Source organism: Prunus avium, chromosome 8, assembly GCF_965620075.1.
Source record: "Prunus avium chromosome 8, drPruAviu1.hap1.1, whole genome shotgun sequence".
Classification (NCBI taxonomy): Eukaryota; Viridiplantae; Streptophyta; class Magnoliopsida; order Rosales; family Rosaceae; genus Prunus; species Prunus avium.
This window is the reverse complement of record NC_142291.1, coordinates 4,595,021-4,617,419: the sequence shown is the minus strand read 5'-3', so window position 1 is coordinate 4,617,419 and position 22,399 is coordinate 4,595,021. Positions and strand designations below refer to the sequence as shown.

The window sequence follows — 22,399 nt, the reverse complement described above, 5'->3', positions numbered from 1 at the left end:
ATATTATCAGCTCTCCTTGATGCAAGCTAAATGTGAAATCCTAAATAGAGAGTAGATTACCTTACTAAGTAAAAACATGAATTGTAAGACTAAAATGAGCTATATATTAATGAAAATATCCCTTAAAGTTAGTCACATAATGATACGCGATCTTCTACTATAAAGAACAATTTCTAATCATTCAGAAAACTAATAAGAAAAACGATCAGATTTATAGAGATTTTTCATCATTATCATAATTATATAGACTAAGGGCAAGCACTCTTTCCATAAAATAATGAAGAAAATACAGTTGTTGAAGCTTGCTCTACATTTTAATTGAAATTTAGGCTTTGAATCGTCAATTCATAGGAAGCTTATGGCATGGATGACCTATTGTGATCGTATTTCTAAAAAAATTCTACGAAAAATTAAACCATATCCAATGGTCAAATGAAGGACTGATTCAAGTGTTCCAATATTCTAATTCCTTATTCCCTTTGAATTGTTGAAATAAATTGTTAACGACAAAAATAGTGCTCTACTTACTTGTTATCCGCTAAGCCCATTAGTTTAAGGAATCAACTAAAAAAATGTTCCTCTCTCTCTTTCCAAAAAAAAAAAATTGATGATAATAAAAATGTTAAATTCGGTTATTCCACTTTTCATGTTCATGTCTTGCCCTACTAGAAAATATTACAAATTTTTATCTCTTACATAATCTTGTTAGGCTCGCAAGATGCTTGTAACTCAAGTGGTTAAGAGTATTTACTAATGCATCTGAAGTTCTAGTTTCGATTTCCTCCTCCCTCAATATCCCTTGTATCGAAAAGAAAAAAAAATCTTGTTAGGCTTGAGTCGGACTCTTAATGACCTGAGCCTAACCCGAAATTGGTCGTAAGGTTTGATAACAGAAAAAAAAAATTAAAAAAAAACCCACCATAAATCTTGGTGGGTTTCAGTCTCATTCATATCCCTTCACATTTTGGATAGGATCCATCATGAACAAATTATATGCTATTCTAGTTTAATCTGATCGTCATCCACAGTTTTAGGTGTGAAGATCAACACAAACAGGGTATAATGGTAAATTCCCAAAGGAGCATAAGCTGAATTCCCATAACGCATAGGATAACCATGAAGAATCAAGATCAACATCAGCACAAAAAATTATTTTATTTACAAACAAAATGGGAAAAAAGCATTCTTTAATTGATCTCCGGATGTAAAGCAAAATGCAGACAGGTTAAAAAAATATTTCTACATCGTTCCATAGATAGTCACTGAGAAAAGAATGTAGACATCAAATCTTCTGAGAACAAACTACACCTAAATCCTAAGTGCTGCCTTGTTTCTATCTCTTTGCTTTATCATTATATATTCTCTTTGCTGTTTGTGTTTCGCTTTACAATACTAGGATGACATAAACAACTACAACAAAACTACGTGCAAAATACAGAGGTATATTTATATAATATAGTAAAAATAATAAAAACCTAGTGACAAGAAAATGCTCTAATTAATAAAATAAAGGAACAAAAATTGTTCATGAAAGTATTAACCGGAAGAGGATGGGTTGTTGCCGGACTGTGACCAAGATGGTGCTGGGAAATCAGAAGAACCACCAGGATTAGTCTGATTTCGCGGCGGACGGAAGAAACTAAGTTGCTGATTCTGATCAGAGAAGAACAGAGGAAATGAAGCAGAGGCAGAAGCAGAGGATGGTAATGTAGAAGGGGAACTGGAGGATGATGGTGGATTTAACAAGGAAGATTGAAGTGAAGCCAGTTGGGAATTGTAGTACATTTGCTGTAGCAGATTTGTAGGATGTTGTTGTTGTTGTTGCTGCTGTGCATGGAAGTCGGTGGAGCTCTGAAGCAACTGAGAGTAGTCAAAGTAGTCTCTGAGAAAGTCAGAGGAGCCATGAAAGGGTTGGGGCTGGTAAAGTTGTTGTGGTGGTTGTGGTGGTGGCTGCAATGGCTGAGTAGATAAGATTGGAGCTAAATTGGTTGGCGCAGAATCTGAATTGAAGTTTTGGAGATTTGGTGGCTGTGGTTGGGGATGTACGAGCCTGACATTTTCCGGGAAGTTGAGTTTGGCTCTGTTTCCTCTGAATCTTAAAGCAGCTTCATCGTAGGCTCGAGCGGCGGCCTCTGCCGTGTCGAATGTGCCGAGCCAGACTCTTGCAGCTTTGTGTGGATCACGTATCTCAGCTGCCCACTTTCCCCATGGCCTCTGTCTCACTCCCCTGTATCTCCTTCTCCTCTCTACGGGTTCTTCAAATGAAACAGTTTCTGAACTTGATGGTGTGGATGGTACGGCAGAGGCGGCGGTGGCGGCGGAGGCGGTGGAGGTGGTCGTGGTGGTGACAGAATTCGTAGCTTCTTCTGTCACTGTATGTAAAAAAATGTTGATAATTAATATTGGAATAAGAAGATTTATATATATATATATACAATATATATAATTTATACCATATTGAGATGGTAAGCTTACATGGTGGAAGACACTGTTTCATTGCTTTTTTTTTTTTTTTTTTTTTTGAGAATAATTTTGAAAGTGGATTGTAATATTCTTCTCTAGAAAGTTGATAGATTGGAAGTTCTAATCTTCCTTACTTATGCTAAGTTTACAACAAACTGTTTGCAGCATGCAATATCAGAAACATATATTAGCATGTTATCATATCAGAAGAACTTTGAAAAAAAAAAAATTCTTAACTGTTATTTTATGTAGATGAACTCTCTTCAAAACTCAACAAAAAAGAAAAAGAAGAAGAGAAAATAGGAGGAAGAAATTGTCTAGGATTAAAGATTGTTTAAATAAATAAGTTCAGAACAAGCTAGAGTTTATGATGAACATGAAGAACAAAATATTTTGCTTCAAACTTTTTGCAAAATCATTGATGTTTTTAGAAGATAAAATCAAAGAAAAAACAAGTTCAAATTAGGAAAACAAATAGAAGAAGTGAATGAAAGTTGATGATTTGGATGATTGAAAACAGACCTGTTGCACCAGATGAAGACTCAGCTTGTGTTGTTGCTCTGAAATCACCATAGCTTCCTCTGTAAACTCTGTTAGCAGATTCCATGAATTGGGCCTGAGCAGAAGCAGCAGCAGCTAAATCTTCTTCACGCCCTCGTTTTTGGCCAACCCAATTATGAGAACCAGAGGCAGAGGGACCAGAAGTAGATGAAAAAGCTGACAAAGGAGAAGCAGAAGGAGAAGCAAAAGAAGAAGAAGAATAAAGTTGACCAAAACTAGACGTAACTCCACCGCTTCCAAAATGTCCCCAGCTGTCACTGCCTCTCTGTCCTGAAACGACATGCGTTAAAGCAGAAACCATCGCCGACATCTCCGTTGGCCGACTGTACCCCAAAAACATTGTCGGCGAAACGTTCTGATCAGGTAATTGGTTCATCAATTCATGATCAATATTTGCAGCAGCAGCTTGTAGCTGTTCTTCGTACGTGTAGGCTTTTTCGCCATGGTCGTCGTCGTTTGAAGATTCAAACCTGTCGTATTGACCGCCTGAGCTCCTCTGGTTCGCCACCTTCAGCAAGCACATGTAAAACCCAGCTGCTCTCAGCTAATTCAATCCGAAACTATGGTGATGATTGATGATGATATTCGAGGAAATTCAGGATGACCCAGATCGAGTTTTGACAAATTATGAAGACCCTTTTGAGAGCAACGGCTATATATATATGGTGATGCACAATTCAAACTTGACGAGCCGCCATTAAAATAGTGCAGCTGGCTGTTCCTATTCTTCAGAGACCTCGGTTCATCAAATACCATGCACCTTTCTGATAATTATGTTGCTGTAAATAATAATTATTATATTTTATTTAGAGAGTTTTTATTTTATTTATTTTTTGTGCAATTAAAACTTGTGTTTTTGCAATTTCTTATTTTAGATGTGATATTTGCCCAAACCCCCCAAAATATAGATCACATAAACCGACTATAAGGTGGTGGAGATTATGTTCACACAGAAGGCTTTAATTTGCACCTAGATGGGCTTTAAAGTAAGACGTCTGTCGGTGTGCTTCTTTTGGAGAGAGAGAGAGAGAGAGAGAGAGAGAGAGTTCATGTTTGAATTGAGTTCTCCATTGCAAGACTCCATATGCCGACATGTAATGCTTGGAATAGCTTATAGTACTAAGTACTGTTGGGCTTCAGTGATTAGCCCGTAATTGGCACTTTGGCAACATGGGCTTAATTGCACAAGTATATTCTTTTACTAATACTTTTTTATTTTATTTTTTTATATATTATGGGAATGGAAAAGTATTATTCTTAATTATTCCTTAGTCATCTAGGTTTAGTTCCATAGGTTTTTCCTAGCCTTGGATTAGAGAAATTACAGTATAATATTGGAGTAGGGAGTATGTTGACGTGTTATAATTCATCCACGTATTATAATATGAACGGATAACAGAATTAAGATTTCTCATTTATATAATAATATGTGGACGAGTTATATCATTTAACCAGTACTATAGTATAATTACTAAAATATTGAGATGAAGAAGTAAAACCCAACTAGAAAAAGGTAACTTGGGCAACTAGTTCATGCATCATGATGTTTGGTGCGACTTTGCTTACATTAATTTATATGGTAATTGTGAGCAAGAGCAATGCCATTTCCTATTAATTTAAATGGTGGGAATTCTAGAAAATTCTCCTGCCTAATAAATTAAGTCCTGTTTAATTTGTTTGTTACACTTCACGTTCTAATTGGCATCTTTTTGGATTTTAATATTCAAATCATATATGGGAGCACAACAGCAAAACAATAATGAATATTTCTGTACATTTAAATTATTGTTCTTGATCTAGTCTCAAAGATTGCTTTTGGAAGGTTTCCAACCTTAGTCCAAAATGGATCAATGGATGAAAAGTCAAAGAAATTACGATGCTTTTTATTTTTTTTATTTTTTTTATTTTTTATTTTTTGTTAATGCTTGACTCTACCATTTCATGGTTCAAAGTTTGTGTAGTTCAGTCAATATGCACCAATACAATTATCATTTGTATTTAATTTTTTTTTTAAAAAACAAAATCTTCATGGTTGTTGTGCAATAGTGCAAGCAATTGCATAAATATTCTTTTTTATGAATACACCCAAAAAAATGTCAACCCCCTATTTATGATGTTATGAACTATGGGGTTTTTTTTCGTTTTATCAATGAGGTTGGGGGTTTCGAACTTGGAATTTTAATTTAAATCCCATTTATTTATCGCGCACTTTTGTTTGATAAAATAAATTACATAATATAAGTGAAAGGATAAATTGAATTTCAAATCATATTTTCTTCAATTGAATTGAAGAAATTGTAGACATTTTCTTTTTCTCTTTTGGGTAGAGCAGGTGACGAAAATGTAGTTCATGATGTAGACTGTTATTATAGTGATTTTGCCGGTAATGTAAAAGTGCATGTAAATAGGACATGGCATTTAAATTCAAGTTGAAACATTCAAAATGAACTATTTGGGTTTTGTTTGTTTGTTTGTTTTTTATTGCTTATTTATGGGGTTTTTTTTTTTTTTTTTTTTTTTCCAATAGTACAGTCAAAGCACGTCTCCCCTCCCACATTCACCCTAGTGGTGGTCAACGAAACTCCATAACCAGTTCACAATCAAACTCATACATCCCCAAAAAGTGTAATTATAGTAATGTATAGTCACATATTATAATATAAGCAGATGGAGAAATATTAACTTTATCGTTTATTCATATTCTAACACGTATCTGGTCGTATATTTTCTCTATATAAAAAACGAACAATCAAAATATAAAATCCTGAAGTTGAACTCCTATCATACATGGATACATTGATCAAACTTGGTCAAAAGGTTGACTAAGTCAGGGCCATGGTTGGGCGAATATTGCCATAGATGGAAAATTAACAAAAAGTCGACCATATAATATTAATGTTCATTCAAGAGTTGTAGGTTTCTGTTAATTCTAAACCTACCTGGTTTGGCAGAGCTAACCCATTGTTCGGACTTTAACGGACCCTAAGCTTGTACGTGTTCAATCTTCTTTATTATGATTCGGTGGGGCTTGTCGTTTTGAGGCTTGATGCAGAAGGGACCACATAGCTATAGGGATAACGACAATTAGTGATTTGTCGCAGATAATAATGCCCATGTTGACTTTGGTCAACCATTCATATCACACGTGGACTAATGGGTGCACCCGTTATCTCCAAAGTTTTCTACAGAGATTGGTAACCTGATGCTGACAATTCATAAGTATATATGCCACGGTGAAGAAAATGGCGTCCTTTGTTTCTCAATGTAAAAACTAGTTGCAAACCGGCAAGTCAGCTCGACAGGTATGGAATTCCGATGACTTGGTCACGTCACAACGGCACGCACATCAAGAACTCAACCTTAATCAAGAATTCCCTAATTCTAAGAAGCACAACAGATTTCACAGATAAGATCACATGGGAAAATTTTCACAACTTGCAAGTGATTTTTCACAACTTGCAAGTGATATTTCACAACGACAAGCCTTGACCAAAAGCTACGTGCCAAAATAAAGGGATAAGCATCGCATTGTAGTGATGGAGCATTGAACCAATGACCACTAAAACAAGATTACTATACCTCACCACTATGTCTTCGTGAAAAATATTTGTGCTCATTAATTTTATTATTTATGGCATCAATTCATGATATAACTTTTTTAGTATTTTTATATTAGATAATGTGAGGGCTCTAGTTTAAATTTCGCATGGGGTTCTCAAAATCTCAAGGGCTGTCTTGCCTCTACTTAGATCCCAAGCTTAAGCCTACTAGCTCAAAATTCGTCCACGAGTGCATATTGCAAATAACACCTCGTTTAGAAAAATGAACAGACAAGTACTATACTCGTCATTTAAAAAATGCATTATTTGAAATTTTGATAATCACATCTTCTTAATTTTAATTTTAATTTGATAATTCTCCAACAAGAGCCCTTTATATATAAGCTTATTTGAAAGACATCTATGTAGAACCCAACACGTATTGTATTTCAATGATCTAAACTGTCCAGTTTTTAGATATTACTTCAAAGATCATCTCTGCAAAAAATACTTAAATCCGAACCCATTTGACCACTCAATTAGGTGGTTGTTAGTATAGTTTTTTCTTAAAGCACTGTGTTCGTCTATTTTGTTGGTCCAAATTAGATACCTTAATGATTTTCAATTTGCATGATTTTTAATAGAGAAAGATCTATGAATGAAGATTTGAAAAATATACAGTTTAGATCGATGAAAAAAAATCGTAAAGAATCATAAAGGGTGTCCCTCAATAGAAAGGGACTATATATATACATTTATATATATATATATATATATATATATATATATATATATATATATATATTAGTTCCTTAGTCTTGTAGTTTTAAGCGTTGCTAGGAGAATTTATTTATTTTGGTTTAAAAAAAAGTTTACGGGAAGGGGAGGCTATCCCATCACAGGGTCAGGGCATACCAAGGCCTCTTTGAGGACTTACAGAGGGGGTCTTAGCCCCCCTTTTTCGATTTTTACAAATTACCCACAAAGAGAGATTGTCAGTAACGGAACTCGAACTTAGACTTTGATAGCGAAGAGAACAATCCGTACCAACTCAACCAACCCTTGTTAGCAAAGCGTTGCAAGGAGATTAATGTATGAGAGACAATAGCACTATAGTGCATAGCGAATATGTCGTGTTAACAACATAAAGTACAATTCTAGCCTTGAACTCATTTGGGTTTTTCCTCATTCCTTCGGCTTACCACCTTTTGCCATCAATCCTATACTTTGTGCCTTCATTTTATATCTCTGCCACTTAAACCAAACGGCTCATGAGTTCATTTTCACATTTATTCCCACACAATTATCGCACGTGTTTTAAAAGCTGATATGCTTTCTGTTAGATTTCGGCGGCCGAAAGTTGCAGTCGGCAGAAGAAAAAAAATCTAAAATGTAACTTGGAAGTTTACGAAGATTTTGCCTATAACGTCCAAAGCCAACAAACCCAACGATACAATTTAGTGAGTGACTCCATATCTACCGTAAATGCATGCACATTACTACCAAGGTTTCATATCAAATCATACTCTTATTCATAAAAAGAAACAAAAAATAAAATAAAATAAAGCCAAATTCTTCTTCTTCTTCTTCTTCTATTTTAATTTACTTTTTTTTGTCCATGTTCTCTTAGAAGACTTTTATCAAACACTTTATCGCCATTGCAGCATACTCTGCCTCCTCTTTGGGGCATTTAATCAAACACCTTGTAGGCTTTGCCCCCATATACTTCCAAAAAAACAACAAATTACCTAGACAATTTAATGGGTGGATCCCATATTGAGTGAGGGCATGTCTTCCTTCGTCCCTCGCTGGATTCGCCGGTGAAAGCAAAGAACATCTTTGAAATGTGTATGTCTCTTTATGATAAAAGAATGTGTGCTGCACGTGGTTTGTTTAAATATTATATATATATTTTTTAAAGGAAGAAACCCTACATAAAAACAGACTAGGTCAAATTGTCAAATAGCTCACCTTTGAAGACGGGTTGATTCTAGTTATTTATTCTTCTCGTATAATTTTTTATTTTATATTATATTTATTTAAAAATCTGAACGTGCAATATTACTTTCCTGATTTTAGTGTCATCACATCACAACTTAGAAAGAAGGCCAAATAATCCTAATTTACCTTTTATCGGTGGATTAACAATGATTTCGGACCCAAATTAAAGACAAACTTATGACTTTGTTCTTGTCCTACCACAACTAGGTGGAGCCTATCGAAGCTTAAAAACAAAACTTTAGTGTTAATCTTCAGCTGGGAAGCTGCCAAATTCCTTTGAACCTAAAAAGAAGCATAAATAAAGCATGCCAAGCATAAGAAAAATAAGCAATAAACAATATAAACAAGATTTTGATAAAAAGAATGATGATGTGATAAGGGATGTACCCACTAGCATGCTAACCTGGGACTAGACTGATCACCTAAATAAAATATTATTAACTAATCCCACTCAGGACTGGGCTAACCAACAAATAAATAAAAAGAACTAAACCCCACAATTATTAACTTATCTCGCTACTGTGCCCATCTATTCCAAAATCACTTTACTAGGCAGAGACATTCCCTCTCTCCTTTACCTAAAAAAAGAAGAAAGAATTCCCTCTATCTCTTGTGCAGTAGCAGACCATCTACTAGCAGCTAACTCCTGCTCTTTGACAAAAAGGAAAATTATGCATGTCCTCAAACTTAATTAAAGCAAATTAAGGTAATCTTCCTTCCTTTATCATCTTTTCTTTTGAAATTTTGGGGATTATTTAGGGTTTATGAAGTATCAATGAAATTTTAGGGCTCATTATGTCACCCTTTGTATTTTTTTGTTATCAATGAAATTTACTCGTATCGTTTGAGTTTTCAATAGGTATGTAAAGTAAATTTAGCCCACGCCATTTTTAAATCCTTGGTCCTTCCTTGGATGTGATTATTAATTCTTGACTAGTCACGTTTCTTCGGAAGCAAAAACTTACATGTAACGGGAATAACACTGTTTTGCAATTCTTGGTCAATAACACAATGACACATGGAAAAGTTATCATACGTGTTATTGCGTTGTTGATCGGGAATAACAAAAAGTGTTATCTCTGTTACATTAGGGTTTCTCTCCTTAGAAAGAGGTGAGGTCCACTGATTAGGGTTATATAAGAGTTTCTCTCCTTAAAAAGAGGTGAAGTCCATTGATCAGGGTTAACTTTCACCTTTTTTTTTACACTATTTGAAAAAGGTTCCATCTTTAAAGGTCGATTTCATGATCTTTTGCCGCACCATTTTGTAGTCAAATTATTAGATGGGTTGCTGCTGTTTATTCATTTACACTCTTTATTTTGTAAGAATAATTTTGTTTCATAAATAACAAATGTTTTCTCACTAGCTAGAATACTTCATTTCTTTGAACAATAACTCACTTTACTTTTGCATGTGTGAATTAAACTAGTTGGTCAAAGTATTGTGCTGGCCTCTTTACACATGAGTTCGATCATCTTTTCCACTGGCGGACCCAATTTTTTTTTAACGGAGGTGCAATATTGACTAAATATGAAAAATAGTTTTTCGGAATAATCATTTTCTGAAGATAATTTTTGGCGGCTTTTATTCCTCTCACATCTAATAAGAAAACTTGATTTTATGGGATTTTAGTATGAAGTATATATTGACTTAATGAGTCATCATTTTTAGCCTAAATCGTATTTTGCACTAAAACCGATTTTTCATATTTTGATTTGGTGGGAATTTGATTTTCTAGTATTTTTATTTGAATCCAAATGGGGGCTATTTCCTTATTTACATTGTAAACTTAAGTAAATGGAGTAATATAAAAATAAATGAAAGTAAAAGGACAAAGACATTTACATTACAAACTTACAGTAGTTTAAGATAACGTTGTTAAAAAAATATAAAAAACTAGCTTCACTTTCCTCACACTTGCTCTTATGCATTTACACTCTTTACACCCAATAACTTTTTAATTTAGGCCCAAAAATTCTTTACTCTAATTTTAAAGAATATAATAAAAAAAAAACTTTAATATCATTTTCTCTAAAATATATTTAGAAGGACGTTGAATGTCGGTTGGTGGTGAAAAGGCCAAAAGAGGGTTCAGTTCAAAGTTTAGATCTCAATGCACAAAAATCCACAAATAGTGATATAAACATGACTTTGTAGATAGATCCAAATCTTTTCTTCTTCCTTTTTTTTTCTTTCTGTTTTTAAAATTGTGATAGCTCCAGATCTTCGAAGCATGCCAAAATAGAGGGTTAGGATGAAATTTCTTGTTCATTCGGAAAGACTTGTTTGCTAGACTTCGAAGATACCACCAATTGATGAAAACCATTTCCATTGCATCCGTCGAAACTTCAATTCATTGTATGACTCTTAGTTCAGACAGCGATTCCGTACGCCGTACGTTAGTCCAACAGAAATTTATATATCCTAGGAGGAATAGTAGGACTTTCCTCTCTAATTGATGGAAAAGTCATAAAAATCCTAATAGAGATTATAATATTTTCCATCAAGCTCCCACCATGTCTCTAACGAAAAATTCTTAATGTTGACGGATATTATAAACGCGATGTTATATAAAATTGTTGATTATTCAAAGAGAATAGACTTGCTCACCTATTGATATTATGAGTATTACCACCCGATCCTATTTTATGTTGTTAGATGAATTTTAATTTCGAGATTTTGTGTAGCGAATGTATTAGATCTTATTTGTCTAATGGTATATAATGAGATAGTAATACTCACCACCAATTAAGGATGGTGAGCACATATGTGCTTTCTACGTGTTGTAATAACATATGAGTTGATTATGTTATGTGACGGTGTTCTGGTTACACAGAATAAATTAGAAATTTATATATGGGCGGGCTGCTGATATCTCTCCACATAAATATTTAAGTGAAATTTCATTCATTTCTTCTTAAGAATGAGAAAACTTCAACGTTCTTCCCCATGAGAGTGGTTGAGTGGCTAGAGTGGGTTGGGCTAATTCTTGCTTCCTGGGCTATGCTAATATATGTGCGTGGCCGGTCCAAAATTAGCACTAATAATTTTTCTTTTCGTCAACCTTAGGCCATCTCCAGTTATGGGTTATGAGCCAAATATAGCTTTAAAATAATACAAAACTCATCTCCAATAATGGGCTAAAAATATTTTTGGCCAAATTTGGAGTGCCACATTTGGCCTTTTAGCCCTCCAACCAGACTACTTGTAGCCCAATTTTGGCTAGGCTAAATTTTAGGGTTAAGGCCAATGCATGTGCTTTCCAAGAAGAGAGAGTATCACACATGGGCAAGAGCATGAAACATCTCGTGCAACTGCATATCCAATAGCCAATATTAAAGGCGCGCTGACATTATCGATGACGTCAATTAGCTATTAGGTTTTATATATATATAAAAATAACATATATATATATATATAATTAGTTTTTGACCGTTGGAGGTCAAAACCATTGATTGAAAAGTTACTTTTTTATTTATTTAAAACCTTTTTAAACAGTACATAGTTGTGGAATTTATGAGTGTTGTACCATAATATTTCCCAAAATAATAAAATATGAAGGGCCCTAAAATATTGCCTTGGATAGCTGTAGATGGAAAAATTTAACCCTACACTTTAAAAAATATATATATATATTTTAAAGGGCTAAATGTATAGCTCTGGACTACATTTAGCCCTATGACTGGAGATGGCCTTACTTCCGCCCTTGAATACCACACAATAATTTTTCGAAGTAAATTGCCGTACACTGGACTAATCAAACTTAACTCCCCGAACTGAAAGGGTAATTTAGCCAATTTAATACCTAAATTAATTAAAATGGCCAATTTAGCCATTGCTGTTAAGTTTTGTAAATTTCATCCAATTTTTCATTAACTATAAGGGTAAATTTGTAATTTCGAGTAAAAATATCAAACAAAAAGAAAATAAATAATAAATAATAAGAAAAATACAATAATATTTTTTAAAAATTCTGATTGATGGGAAGGAGAGAGAAAGGGGCGGGTGATGGGTTGGAATTTTTCGTTTTTTAATTTTAAGATTTTTGTTATTATTATTGTGTTTTAAATATTTTAGTTTTTAATAATAAAAAAAATTTCAAATAGTAAGTTGCATGAAGGGCACGTGACTTTTTAAACTAAAAACTTGATGAAATGTGATAAAATCTAACGGTAAGGTTGAAATAGGCTATTTGTTTTTCTTTTAGGACTAAATTGGCTTTTTTTTTTTAAAATAAAAAAATTCATGGAGTTAATTTCAATAAATGTCATAATTCAGAGAGTAAAACTAGGGGTGGCATTTTAGACCGAAAAATCGCAAAAACCAACCGACAATTTATCGCAATGGAACCGCAATCGCGGGAAACCGAACCGCATTTGTGGTATGAAGAACCGAACCGCATTTGCGGTTGCGGTTACGGTATTTGATTTTCAAAACTTGCGGTTACAGCAAATCGCGACTATATTTTAAAAAAAAAATTCTACACGGAAATGGAACATATGACAACTTGTAAGTAATTAGTTTATTTATGCTTATGTTATTTATGCTTCTTCTTATAATAAAATGTTCTAAACTTATGTTTTTTTATTTGTAGATAGCATTGGTGCTCAAACAACACAACGAGGTCCTTCAAATCCACTCACCACCACCAACACTTGAGTTTGTAACATTGGTGCATTGCATTTTCCTTTTAGTTTATAACTTTAATTAACTTTGAATTGGATTTTTCCTTTGGGTTGTAACTTTAATTCATTTTGCATTGCATTTTCCTTTTGGTTTGTAACTTTAAAGGATTTGGAATTGGAATGCTTGAGAAGTTGAGGTTGTGAATGCTTGAGAAGTTTAACTTTAATTGGAATGCTTGGAATTGTAACTTTAATTTTCTTTAGGTTGTGAATACTTGAGAAGTTGAGGAGGTTGTGAATTTATATATGCTTGAGAAGTTGAGGTTGTGAATTTATTTCTTTATGTTGTAATTTATATTTTTGGATTAAAGTATGCTTGAACTCAAAAGGCTTCAAAAGAAGTATCAAAATTAGGCCTAAAATGTGGAAGATTGGATTTTTATGACACAAAAAGAACTTGTGGTTTTAAACCGCTAATTCATGGTAACCATTCGGTAAACCGCAAAAAGCGGTCGGTTTGCGGTGACCGCTTTTTGTGGTTTCAAAAATCACCATACCGAAAATAGTCGGTCGGTTTGTGATTTGAGCAAAAATTCGCGGTTACCGAACCGCAACCACCCATAAGTAAAACGGCTGAAAATCCTATTTTTTCGTCTCTAACGAAACTGATAACCAGATCGGAATGATAATTCGAACACTGTTATTATTTTGACTCAAGGTCAAAAAGATTTTTTTTATCGTACTTTCCATGATATCATATTGCAATAAATTATTATTTGTGACATCGTGGAAAACACTATTAAGATTACTATCGTTCTTAAAAGCAATGTGATTGCAAAGAAAGAGAAGAATCTCCAAACCTTAACAATGAAGTTATGATTAAAGATAAGTACCAATAGTACATATAAACACGTTTTTGTTAAATATTTTACGAATCAATTTATGGGTTATGCAATGTACATAACCACAATATTATCAAAGCAGGGAAAATAATAATTAATAAGATTTCATTTTGTACTTCGTATCAAAATTGTTGAGGCATTGAGCCTCTTGAAGTGACTAAAGCATTTTATTTATGAACTAAAGCATTCTATAATTAGTGGTTGTGAATTGTTCTTGCATGAAAATATCAACAATGCGGACATAATAGCGGAAAGCACACTTCACATAAAAATGGGACCTCCATGCCATGGGCGGCTCTAACGAATTAATTAATTATTTATTTTAATACAAATGATAGTGGGGCCAGAAGAGGAAGGAGGAATTGAACCTAAAACATCTAATGTCAAATGCTCTTAATTACTTGAGTTATAAGCCCATTGCATTTACTTTTAATTTTAATTTTAATTTTAATTTTAATTTTAATTTTAATTTTTTTTAATTTTAATTTTTTTTAAGCCCCTTGCCAACAAGGAATTAATTTAATAAAGGTTTAAGCTAATTTACATACAATTAGGACTAAATACAGAAACTCGGAATTCAAAAGATAGTTTATTTAACTTCTATGCAAATATTTTGTAGCCGGTTGTGCATTATCAGAAAAATCCTTTGCTATTGACCATCCAATCTATCACCATCAAACCATTCTTCACATTCCATTAGATGAAACAAAGAAAAAAAATAAGGCAAAATCTAACTATAGATGAAAGATACACTATCACATTCAAAATCTAAAGATACACCATCACATTCAAAATCTAAAGGATTGCGACTATCCGAAATGTTTTACATAAAAAAAGACATGGTGGCCAATGAAAAATCAAACTTAAGATTTTAGAGTCATAGTCTATTAACCCTAGCAAAAAGATAGCTTAGGTGTTGAAAATTTGTCCTCATCCAGGTCAATTGTCAAAGTATTTTGTACAATTCAAACTCAGTGGCCATGACTTGTGGGCACTACAATGAGCATAAACATTCAAGACCTGACTATCCCCTAAGAAAATTGTGAACTTTAAATACTTCGGATCATAGACAAAGCAATAAAAAGTTGAGTCAAAAGGTAAACTACATGAAACTTCAAAAGCAAAAAGTAACTGGTTGCAACTGTTTCAACTATAACCAGAAATGGACAAATTCCAAGCTACTTGATGAACTTGAGTCCTCTTTCAATATTAGAAGGCAAAGTACAGATAAATTAATAGCTAGTTGGTAGATTCACCACTGTCTAAAAGATTTCCATAAAGACAGTGTACTCAAGGCACATTAAACAGTACAATAACAATTATCAAGCGCTAACTAAACACTACGTACATTTAGGTATTGCAAACTCCTCTAGAGAGTGCAATTAGGGGCAAATTAATATAATTCAATCCCATAAGACAAGGCATGCACAAGTGTGTAACAAGAGATGAGAACACAAATATGACTTTTGTACAAACAATTTTGGCAAATGCCTTTTATATACATTTTCTTGCAGCTACGTAGCTCTGAATCCGAATAGAAGATGCTATACACTGTGAAGTAATGAGCTTTTCATTAATTAAGGCATAGCCTGATTACATATTTATACTACTCAATCAAACCATAGTTGTGTAACTAATCGTACACTCAGAACTAATTAATCACAGCCTGGCTGTGTAACTAATTTAAATAGACTGCCAGAAATGTTGACTAGGATGCGCAGATGGCTTAGCAAGCTGAGACTGAAATTATACATGCTGAAGTAGCATATGATACTAGAATGGACAAAATGAGCTAATCTCAGAAGTACATAACTCCATTCATCTCACTTCTCGTCAACAAGGACATGATTCAGACATTGACGATAAGAGGTGGAGGTGAGAGGGGACTTAACTTCCACAAGCCATGCATTCCTCTCGATTCTGCAGAAAACAAACTTCTGGCATATCAGCATTAACATCACCATCCACCTTGTTATTATTATCCTGCTCCACCAAATAAAACCAGAAATGTTTTGTTAGTTGTAATTATACAAGAGTGAAAGGAACTACTAGAAATTACTATGAAGAAGAAAAATAGCTCAAATTTATTTCAATAAAATCTCAAGATACCAGTGTATAAGTGTCATGTGAATGGTATGGTACTACTATAACCAATGGAAACATCACTGCTAATCATGGATTTGTTAGAAAATGAACTATGACGGCATCAGTTCAATATTCTCAACCAATGAATACAGGTTGTGCCATATGATTTATATGATTTATATGATTTAATATTTATAAGTACTTAAATAAATAAAACCGGAATACATTACGTTATTAAGCGCAGAGATATCAACAGTGAATTTGATAGCATCCGCTGCAGCTCGTGTTCTTAGATAATACATTCCCGTTTTCAAACCCTTGCACATGGGAAATTGAAATCAGATGGAGTTTTAGATCATTTTTAGCAATGAAATATATATTAATTAACTAGTTGAATAATTCATAAATGTCACCTTGATTGATAAATGTTCTTACCTTAGACCAAGCATAGAAGTGCAGGGACGTAAGCTTTCCAAGGTCAGGTTGATCCATGTGAATATTCAGACTCTGACTCTGATCAATGTAGCACCCACGATCAGCAGCCATGTCAACCAAGGTCTTCTGCTTGATTTCCCAGACAGACCTAATTGCATGTAACGACTTTAGCATCAAGCTTGATATGAAAAGACTAGTTAAAGTTGAAAATCGGGGAGGTAAAGAAGAAATCAGTACTTGTAAATAGCTTTCAACTCCTCAGGAATCTCAGGGATGTTTGAGATCGAGCCATTCTCATAAATTATTTTGCTCTTAACAGCATGAGACCAAAGACCCATTTCCGTTAAATCATGAAGTAGATGTTTGTTCACTACAACAAATTCGCCACTAAACACAAGAAAAGTTAGATGTGTAGAGTGCTGAAACCACTCCTTTAGAGCTACTAAGGTATGAAGGTTCAAACCTTAAAACTCTGCGACTATATATGTTGGATGTATAAGGCTCAAAGCACTCATTGTTACCAAGAATCTGGCTGGTTGAAGCGGTTGGCATAGGTGCTACTAGAAGGGAATTCCTCAGTCCATTTTTTGAGATCATTTGCCTAAGAGCACCCCAGTCCCATTGATCTGATGGTGTTACACCCCACATGTCAACTTGCAAAATTCCCTAAGGAAAAAAAGGAAAAATAGCATTTATATTTTCTAACTAGAAATTGGAATCCGGCCACAACAACACCGCAATTAATTTACAAATGAAGATCTGCATTTCTTAACCGAGCTTATAGAGAGAAGAAAGAAAACAAAAGGTAGAAATGAGGCACATTGGAGTACCAAAAGTGGAGTTCACCAAGAAATGTATGTATGCTGCACTAATTTGTTTTCCCTTTTGAGCCCTTCAGGCATTAATGTTAGGAGTTTAACAAACATTTATATTAATGCTTCTACTGTTATTTCCCACAGTTGCTTCTGCCGGTAACCAAATAAAGTTTAATAGGAGCATATGTTTTGCACTATTGCAGGTTTAAAATAGAATGTGAATAACTGGTTGATGTAGTACAGCCCGTAGGTATTAGATTAAGCACTTAAACAATAGAACATAGAAGAATATAAGAGACCGAGGAGAAGAAATATAGATCGAAAAGACAAGATAAAGGGCAGAAACAGTAGAACAAAGAAGAATATCGGGGATCGAGGAGAAGAAATATAGATCGAAGGGACGAAAGAAAGGACCGAATCAGAGAACCGAGAAGGAAGAACAGAAATCACATAGTTTAAGAGAAGGTTTACTCAATATTCAAATCTGAATTTTAAAGAACTACATGGGGGTATTTATAGCAAACTAAAACCTAGACATAATAGGATAAAAATCCCTTGCTTAAAGGGAAATCCTAACCCAAATAAAATAGGAAACTTAAAACTAGAAATCTGGAAATCTGGAAAAGTAGAAATCCTACTAGAATTGGGAAAACTAGAGAATCTAGAAAACTAACAAATACATTAGGAAACTAATAAATTTAGGTCATATGCGTCCTGCATCACTGGTCTAGTGCAATAACTTAATTTATAACAAAAGTTTAAGCACAGGTGAAGATAAGATGTTTTTGTGACCAGTTTAATCATTTCCTTTTGTCCAGTACTAATACAATAGACATGTTAAAAGTTCTCTTATAGTAGCACAACTTAAGAAGTAATTTGTCAATTACAATGGCCAAGGGCACCCTTTGACAACCCTACATCAAATTTATAATTTCCATACCACATGCAATTGCCATGTATCATACTAGAAACATAGAAATTTATTTAAAATATGCAGGCAAAACAAAGTAGCTCATATGCAACAATCTCACAACAAACGGTGACTGATCTGATAGAGAAAGTTATAGATACCCTGCTCACAGGACTGCCATGATATGTCTCATAGGGACCATCTAATGCGGCCAAATCAGTAGAAGCTCTCAATGCATGATAGTAAATAGTTTCAAAAATGTCTTTGTTTAGCTGTTGGGCCTGCAATTAACAAACCAAAACACTCAACTTAACTAAACCAAAGAAACTCCAATACAAACCTACAAAGTAAGACGATACCTCTGGCGAATCAAATGGCATGCCAAGAAGAATGAAAGTATCTGCAAGACCCTGAACTCCAATACCAATAGGTCTGTGCTGTAAATTTGACCTCTTTGCAGTTTCAATGGGGTAGTAATTGACATCAATTATTTTGTTGAGATTTGCAGTAACTATTTTAGTAACCTGAAAGGCAAAAATAGCCAATGATCAATCAAATTATAGCTCTCCAGTCCTTGTACATGGAAAGCAAGTAAGGGAAGAAAAAAAGGCCAGTACGTCTACTTATTAGTATTGTGTTTGTCTGCAAAAGGATGAACAATAGTCACACTAACAAACCTCGGCTAGTTTGTCAAAATCAAAGTACCGGTTCTTTGAATCTCTAGATCCAATCATCTTACAAGAGTTTGTGTCAATAGACACCTGCTGGAGAAACACGTATAAAAATGTTCAGCTAACCTATATTAATGAAAAAGAAAAAACTAAAATGAGATTCCAAAGACACACCTTTTCCTTGACATATCGGGGTAATGCAATGGATGCCAAATTACAAACTGCAGTTTCTGTTGGACTTGTGAACTCAATAATTTCAGTGCAAAGATTTGAAGACTTGATGGTACCCAGATTCTGCTGGTTACTTTTCCTATTACAAGAATCCTGGATGGAAGAAAAAAAAAAGGAAACTATAAAGAAAGAACTGGAAAAGCAGTGAAGCTATGGCATGCCAGTTCTCTTAGAATACCTTGAAAAGCATAAATGGAGTTCCTGTTTCAATCTGCGAATTTAATATCTCAAACCACAGTTTCCTTGCAGGGATAACCTTCTTTGCCTTACCCTAGTCCATGAAAAACATAATTTTCAAATCACAATCAATCCAGAAAAATATTATATCATTTCAGTGCTGTCACAGCAGCAGAAGATCAAGTTTACCTCGTCCTCATATTGGGTGTACAACTTCTCAAATTTTTCACCCCAAAGATCAGCTAAGCCAGGAGCCTCATTTGGACAAAACAAAGACCATTTCCCATCACCTTGGACTCTTTCCATGAAGAGATCAGGAATCCAGAGAGCATAAAATAGATCTCGAGCCCGATGTTCTTCCTGTTAAAAAAAAATTTGATGAAAATTTATCCTACACAACAGGTTTCAAGAAAAATTAGGGACAAAAATCATTGGGATACAACAGGTATCTGGAAACCCATTAAGTAACACATTTGGAGTAAAGTCGCAGCATATAGATTTGCAAATCATTAAGCTAATCCTATTTCTGCTTCACCTTGCCATGGTTCCTTTTAAGATCTAGAAGATCAAATATATCAGCATGCCATGGCTCCAAATATATGGAAAAAGCACCTAAAAGGAAACAAAATTGATGATGTCAAACATGGAAGAAAAATAAATTAAATATTACAAACATTAGAACACATATAATGGAGCTCTAGATCTACTTTCTTTGAAATAACAATGTACATAAACACGGAGATGCTAGAACTTTTGAAAGTACCCTTTCTTCTGCCCCCCCCTTGATCAACATAACGAGCAGTGCTATTAAACACTCGAAGCATAGGCACAATACCATTCGAAGTACTGTTTGTCCCACGAATGTAGCTACCTGTTGCACGAACATTATGAATGGAGATACCAAGCCCTCCAGCTGATTTGCTAATAATAGCACATTCCTTCAATGTATCAAAAATTCCTTGAATACTGTCATCTTTCATGCACATAAGGAAGCAGCTACTCAACTGCCAATTAACATTTAAAGTGAAAAATATAAATACATATAAACATGGTAAATATAAAGGTCCAAGCAGTAGAACTTCCAAATTGGAGAAATTATCTAATCATACATACTTGGGGCTGTGGAGTTCCTCCATTGAAAAGGGTCGGAGTAGCATGAATGAACCAACGCTGGGACATCAAATGGTAGGTTTGGAGAGCAGACGCAATGTCATCCTTGTGTATACCAACAGAAACCCTCATCAACATGTGCTGCGGCCTTTCCACAATCTTCTCATTTACCTTTAAAAGGTAGGACCTCTCTAGAGTTTTAAAACCAAAGTAGTCATAATCAAAATCTCTTTCATAAATGATCTCACTGTCCAAGCGTGAAGCATTCTGAAACAAATGAAGAGAAAAATAAGCCAGTGGATCCTCATCCTTTTTTTTTCTTTCCCTCTCAGTCAAATGTCAAGAGTATGACTCATCACTCTTCATGAAGTTAACTACATTAACCATAAATTTATTCAACTTTACTTTACAATTATAAGCACATAATCAATAGCTAACTCAGCTGCATATGCTCATAATTACCGGTGTCAAAAATATATAAGCATTGTTAGAAGTTAGAATAGAAAATGTTCCATCAGATTGATTAAATAAAATTATATGAGTACCTTCATAATTATTTCATAAACATCATCAGCAACCAGAGGAGCCTTCTTCCCAGACCTTTTATCAAAGAAGTTGTACATGACTCTAATCCTGCATCACTCGTTGATAAAAATTACTTCCTTTAGCATGCAAATCCAATCTTCAAACCCCAAGAAAGCCTCAAAAACCAAAGTAAACAAAACAAAACCAGTTGGGCTAAATTAAACACTCACGTTTCCGAAAATGACTCCTTTGTACTCTTATGCAGATTCGAAACAGAGATCCTAGCCGCCAACTACACAAAATTTTTACATCAACCACATAAAACAGCAAAAGGAAGGCAAATCCATTATAGCCCAAAATTTCAAACTCAATATAACACACATAAACAACAACATTAACAGCAACAACAAGAGCAGCAGCATTGTTAAAACTTAAAACTATGCACAATAACTCGAAATTCAACAAACCCATATAGTAAAACTAAGCAAGAGGACCAACCAAAGCATAGTCAGGGTGGTTTGTAGCCATAGACGCCGTAGTCTCAGCAGCCAACTCATCAAGTTGTGTGGTGGTGACACCATTGTAGACCCCAGCACAGACCTTGTGTGCCACGAGCACCGGGTCACAGTGCGCGGCATTGAGCCCATAACTAAACCTCTGTAGACGGGCAGCAATCTTGTCTAATTGCAAAGGTTCTTGGCGCCCATCCCTCTTAACCACGTACATTTCTGTAAGCCTCAAAAGAAAGTTTGAGATGATGGGTTTCCAGAGTGTGAAATGAATGTGAATTGGGACTTTCGTCGAACGAGTTGCAGGGACAATTGGTGCGTGACCACATGAGTGAGTGTTGGGGTGTTTTATACACACTGCACAGAGACGTGGGTGTGCGATCGAAGAAGAGTGTAAGAGAAGGAAGAGTGCAAGAGAAGGAAGAGTTCAAGACTCGAGAACCAAGACTGAATTTGAACCGGTGGTTATTTTTCTTGTGTTGCTTCCTTTTGTTCTGTTCTTTTTCCCTAAATTAGCAGTGTTATTTTTCATGCTTTTTATTTTTTAATTAAAATTTAACTAAAAATACTAGAAAGCTATTTTAGAGAATCATAAATGATTTATTTCTTTTTTTTTAGTTTAGCATAAATGCTTCCTCTCCATATAAAACTAGCCTCTCCGCACGCGCTTCCGCGCCTGCGAGAGGTTTTTTTTATTTATAAAAATTTAATTTATTTTAGAATTAAAAAAGATAATGGGTAGTTGTGTTCCATAAAAATAGGATTCATTATCTGATTTTTCTTTTAATTTAATTTTTTTTAATATGAACAAGTGTGAATGTACCATTTTATCCTCATTTA

General features: G+C 34.4%; 2 protein-coding genes across 3 annotated transcripts; both read right to left on the bottom strand.

The window, feature by feature from the left end:
- Positions 1-1,225: 1,225 nt before the first annotated feature.
- On the bottom strand, positions 1,226-3,766 carry LOC110750687 (ethylene-responsive transcription factor ABR1-like). The gene is made up of 2 exons (XM_021951045.2): positions 2,986-3,766; positions 1,226-2,372 (listed from the first exon to the last, which is right to left on the bottom strand). Exons 1-2 carry the CDS (start codon positions 3,545-3,547, stop codon positions 1,537-1,539), a joined length of 1,398 nt encoding a protein of 465 aa, XP_021806737.1. The 5' UTR covers positions 3,548-3,766; the 3' UTR covers positions 1,226-1,536.
- Positions 3,767-15,640: 11,874 nt separating this feature from the next.
- Positions 15,641-22,047, bottom strand: LOC110750688 (ribonucleoside-diphosphate reductase large subunit). Of its 2 annotated transcripts, none has more exons than XM_021951046.2 (17): positions 21,549-22,047; positions 21,281-21,342; positions 21,071-21,158; positions 20,529-20,792; positions 20,179-20,419; positions 19,951-20,027; positions 19,605-19,775; positions 19,417-19,509; positions 19,182-19,331; positions 19,014-19,100; positions 18,696-18,860; positions 18,498-18,617; positions 17,075-17,277; positions 16,849-16,998; positions 16,612-16,759; positions 16,407-16,493; positions 15,641-16,074 (listed from the first exon to the last, which is right to left on the bottom strand). In XM_021951046.2, exons 1-17 carry the CDS (start codon positions 21,774-21,776, stop codon positions 15,979-15,981), a joined length of 2,430 nt encoding a protein of 809 aa, XP_021806738.1. In that variant the 5' UTR covers positions 21,777-22,047; the 3' UTR covers positions 15,641-15,978. The 2 variants fall into 2 exon arrangements, with proteins under 2 accessions (XP_021806738.1, XP_021806739.1); XM_021951047.2 differs by having other exon boundaries at positions 19,014-19,097.
- Positions 22,048-22,399: the final 352 nt, after the last annotated feature.

Excerpts from the sequence above, each read along its gene's own strand:
- LOC110750687 (XM_021951045.2), bottom strand. The coding sequence starts at position 3,547 with ATGTGCTTGCTGAAGGTGGCGAACCAGAGGAGCTCAGGCGGTCAATAC. Across the intron at positions 2,373-2,985 it reads GTCTTCATCTGGTGCAACAG|TGACAGAAGAAGCTACGAAT; the intron begins GTCTGTTTTCAA and ends TTTTACATACAG.
- LOC110750688 (XM_021951046.2), bottom strand. The coding sequence starts at position 21,776 with ATGTACGTGGTTAAGAGGGATGGGCGCCAAGAACCTTTGCAATTAGAC. Across the intron at positions 17,278-18,497 it reads ATGGCAGTCCTGTGAGCAGG|GGAATTTTGCAAGTTGACAT; the intron begins GTATCTATAACT and ends TTTTTTCCTTAG. Across the intron at positions 16,494-16,611 it reads ACTTCTATGCTTGGTCTAAG|GGTTTGAAAACGGGAATGTA; the intron begins GTAAGAACATTT and ends CCCATGTGCAAG.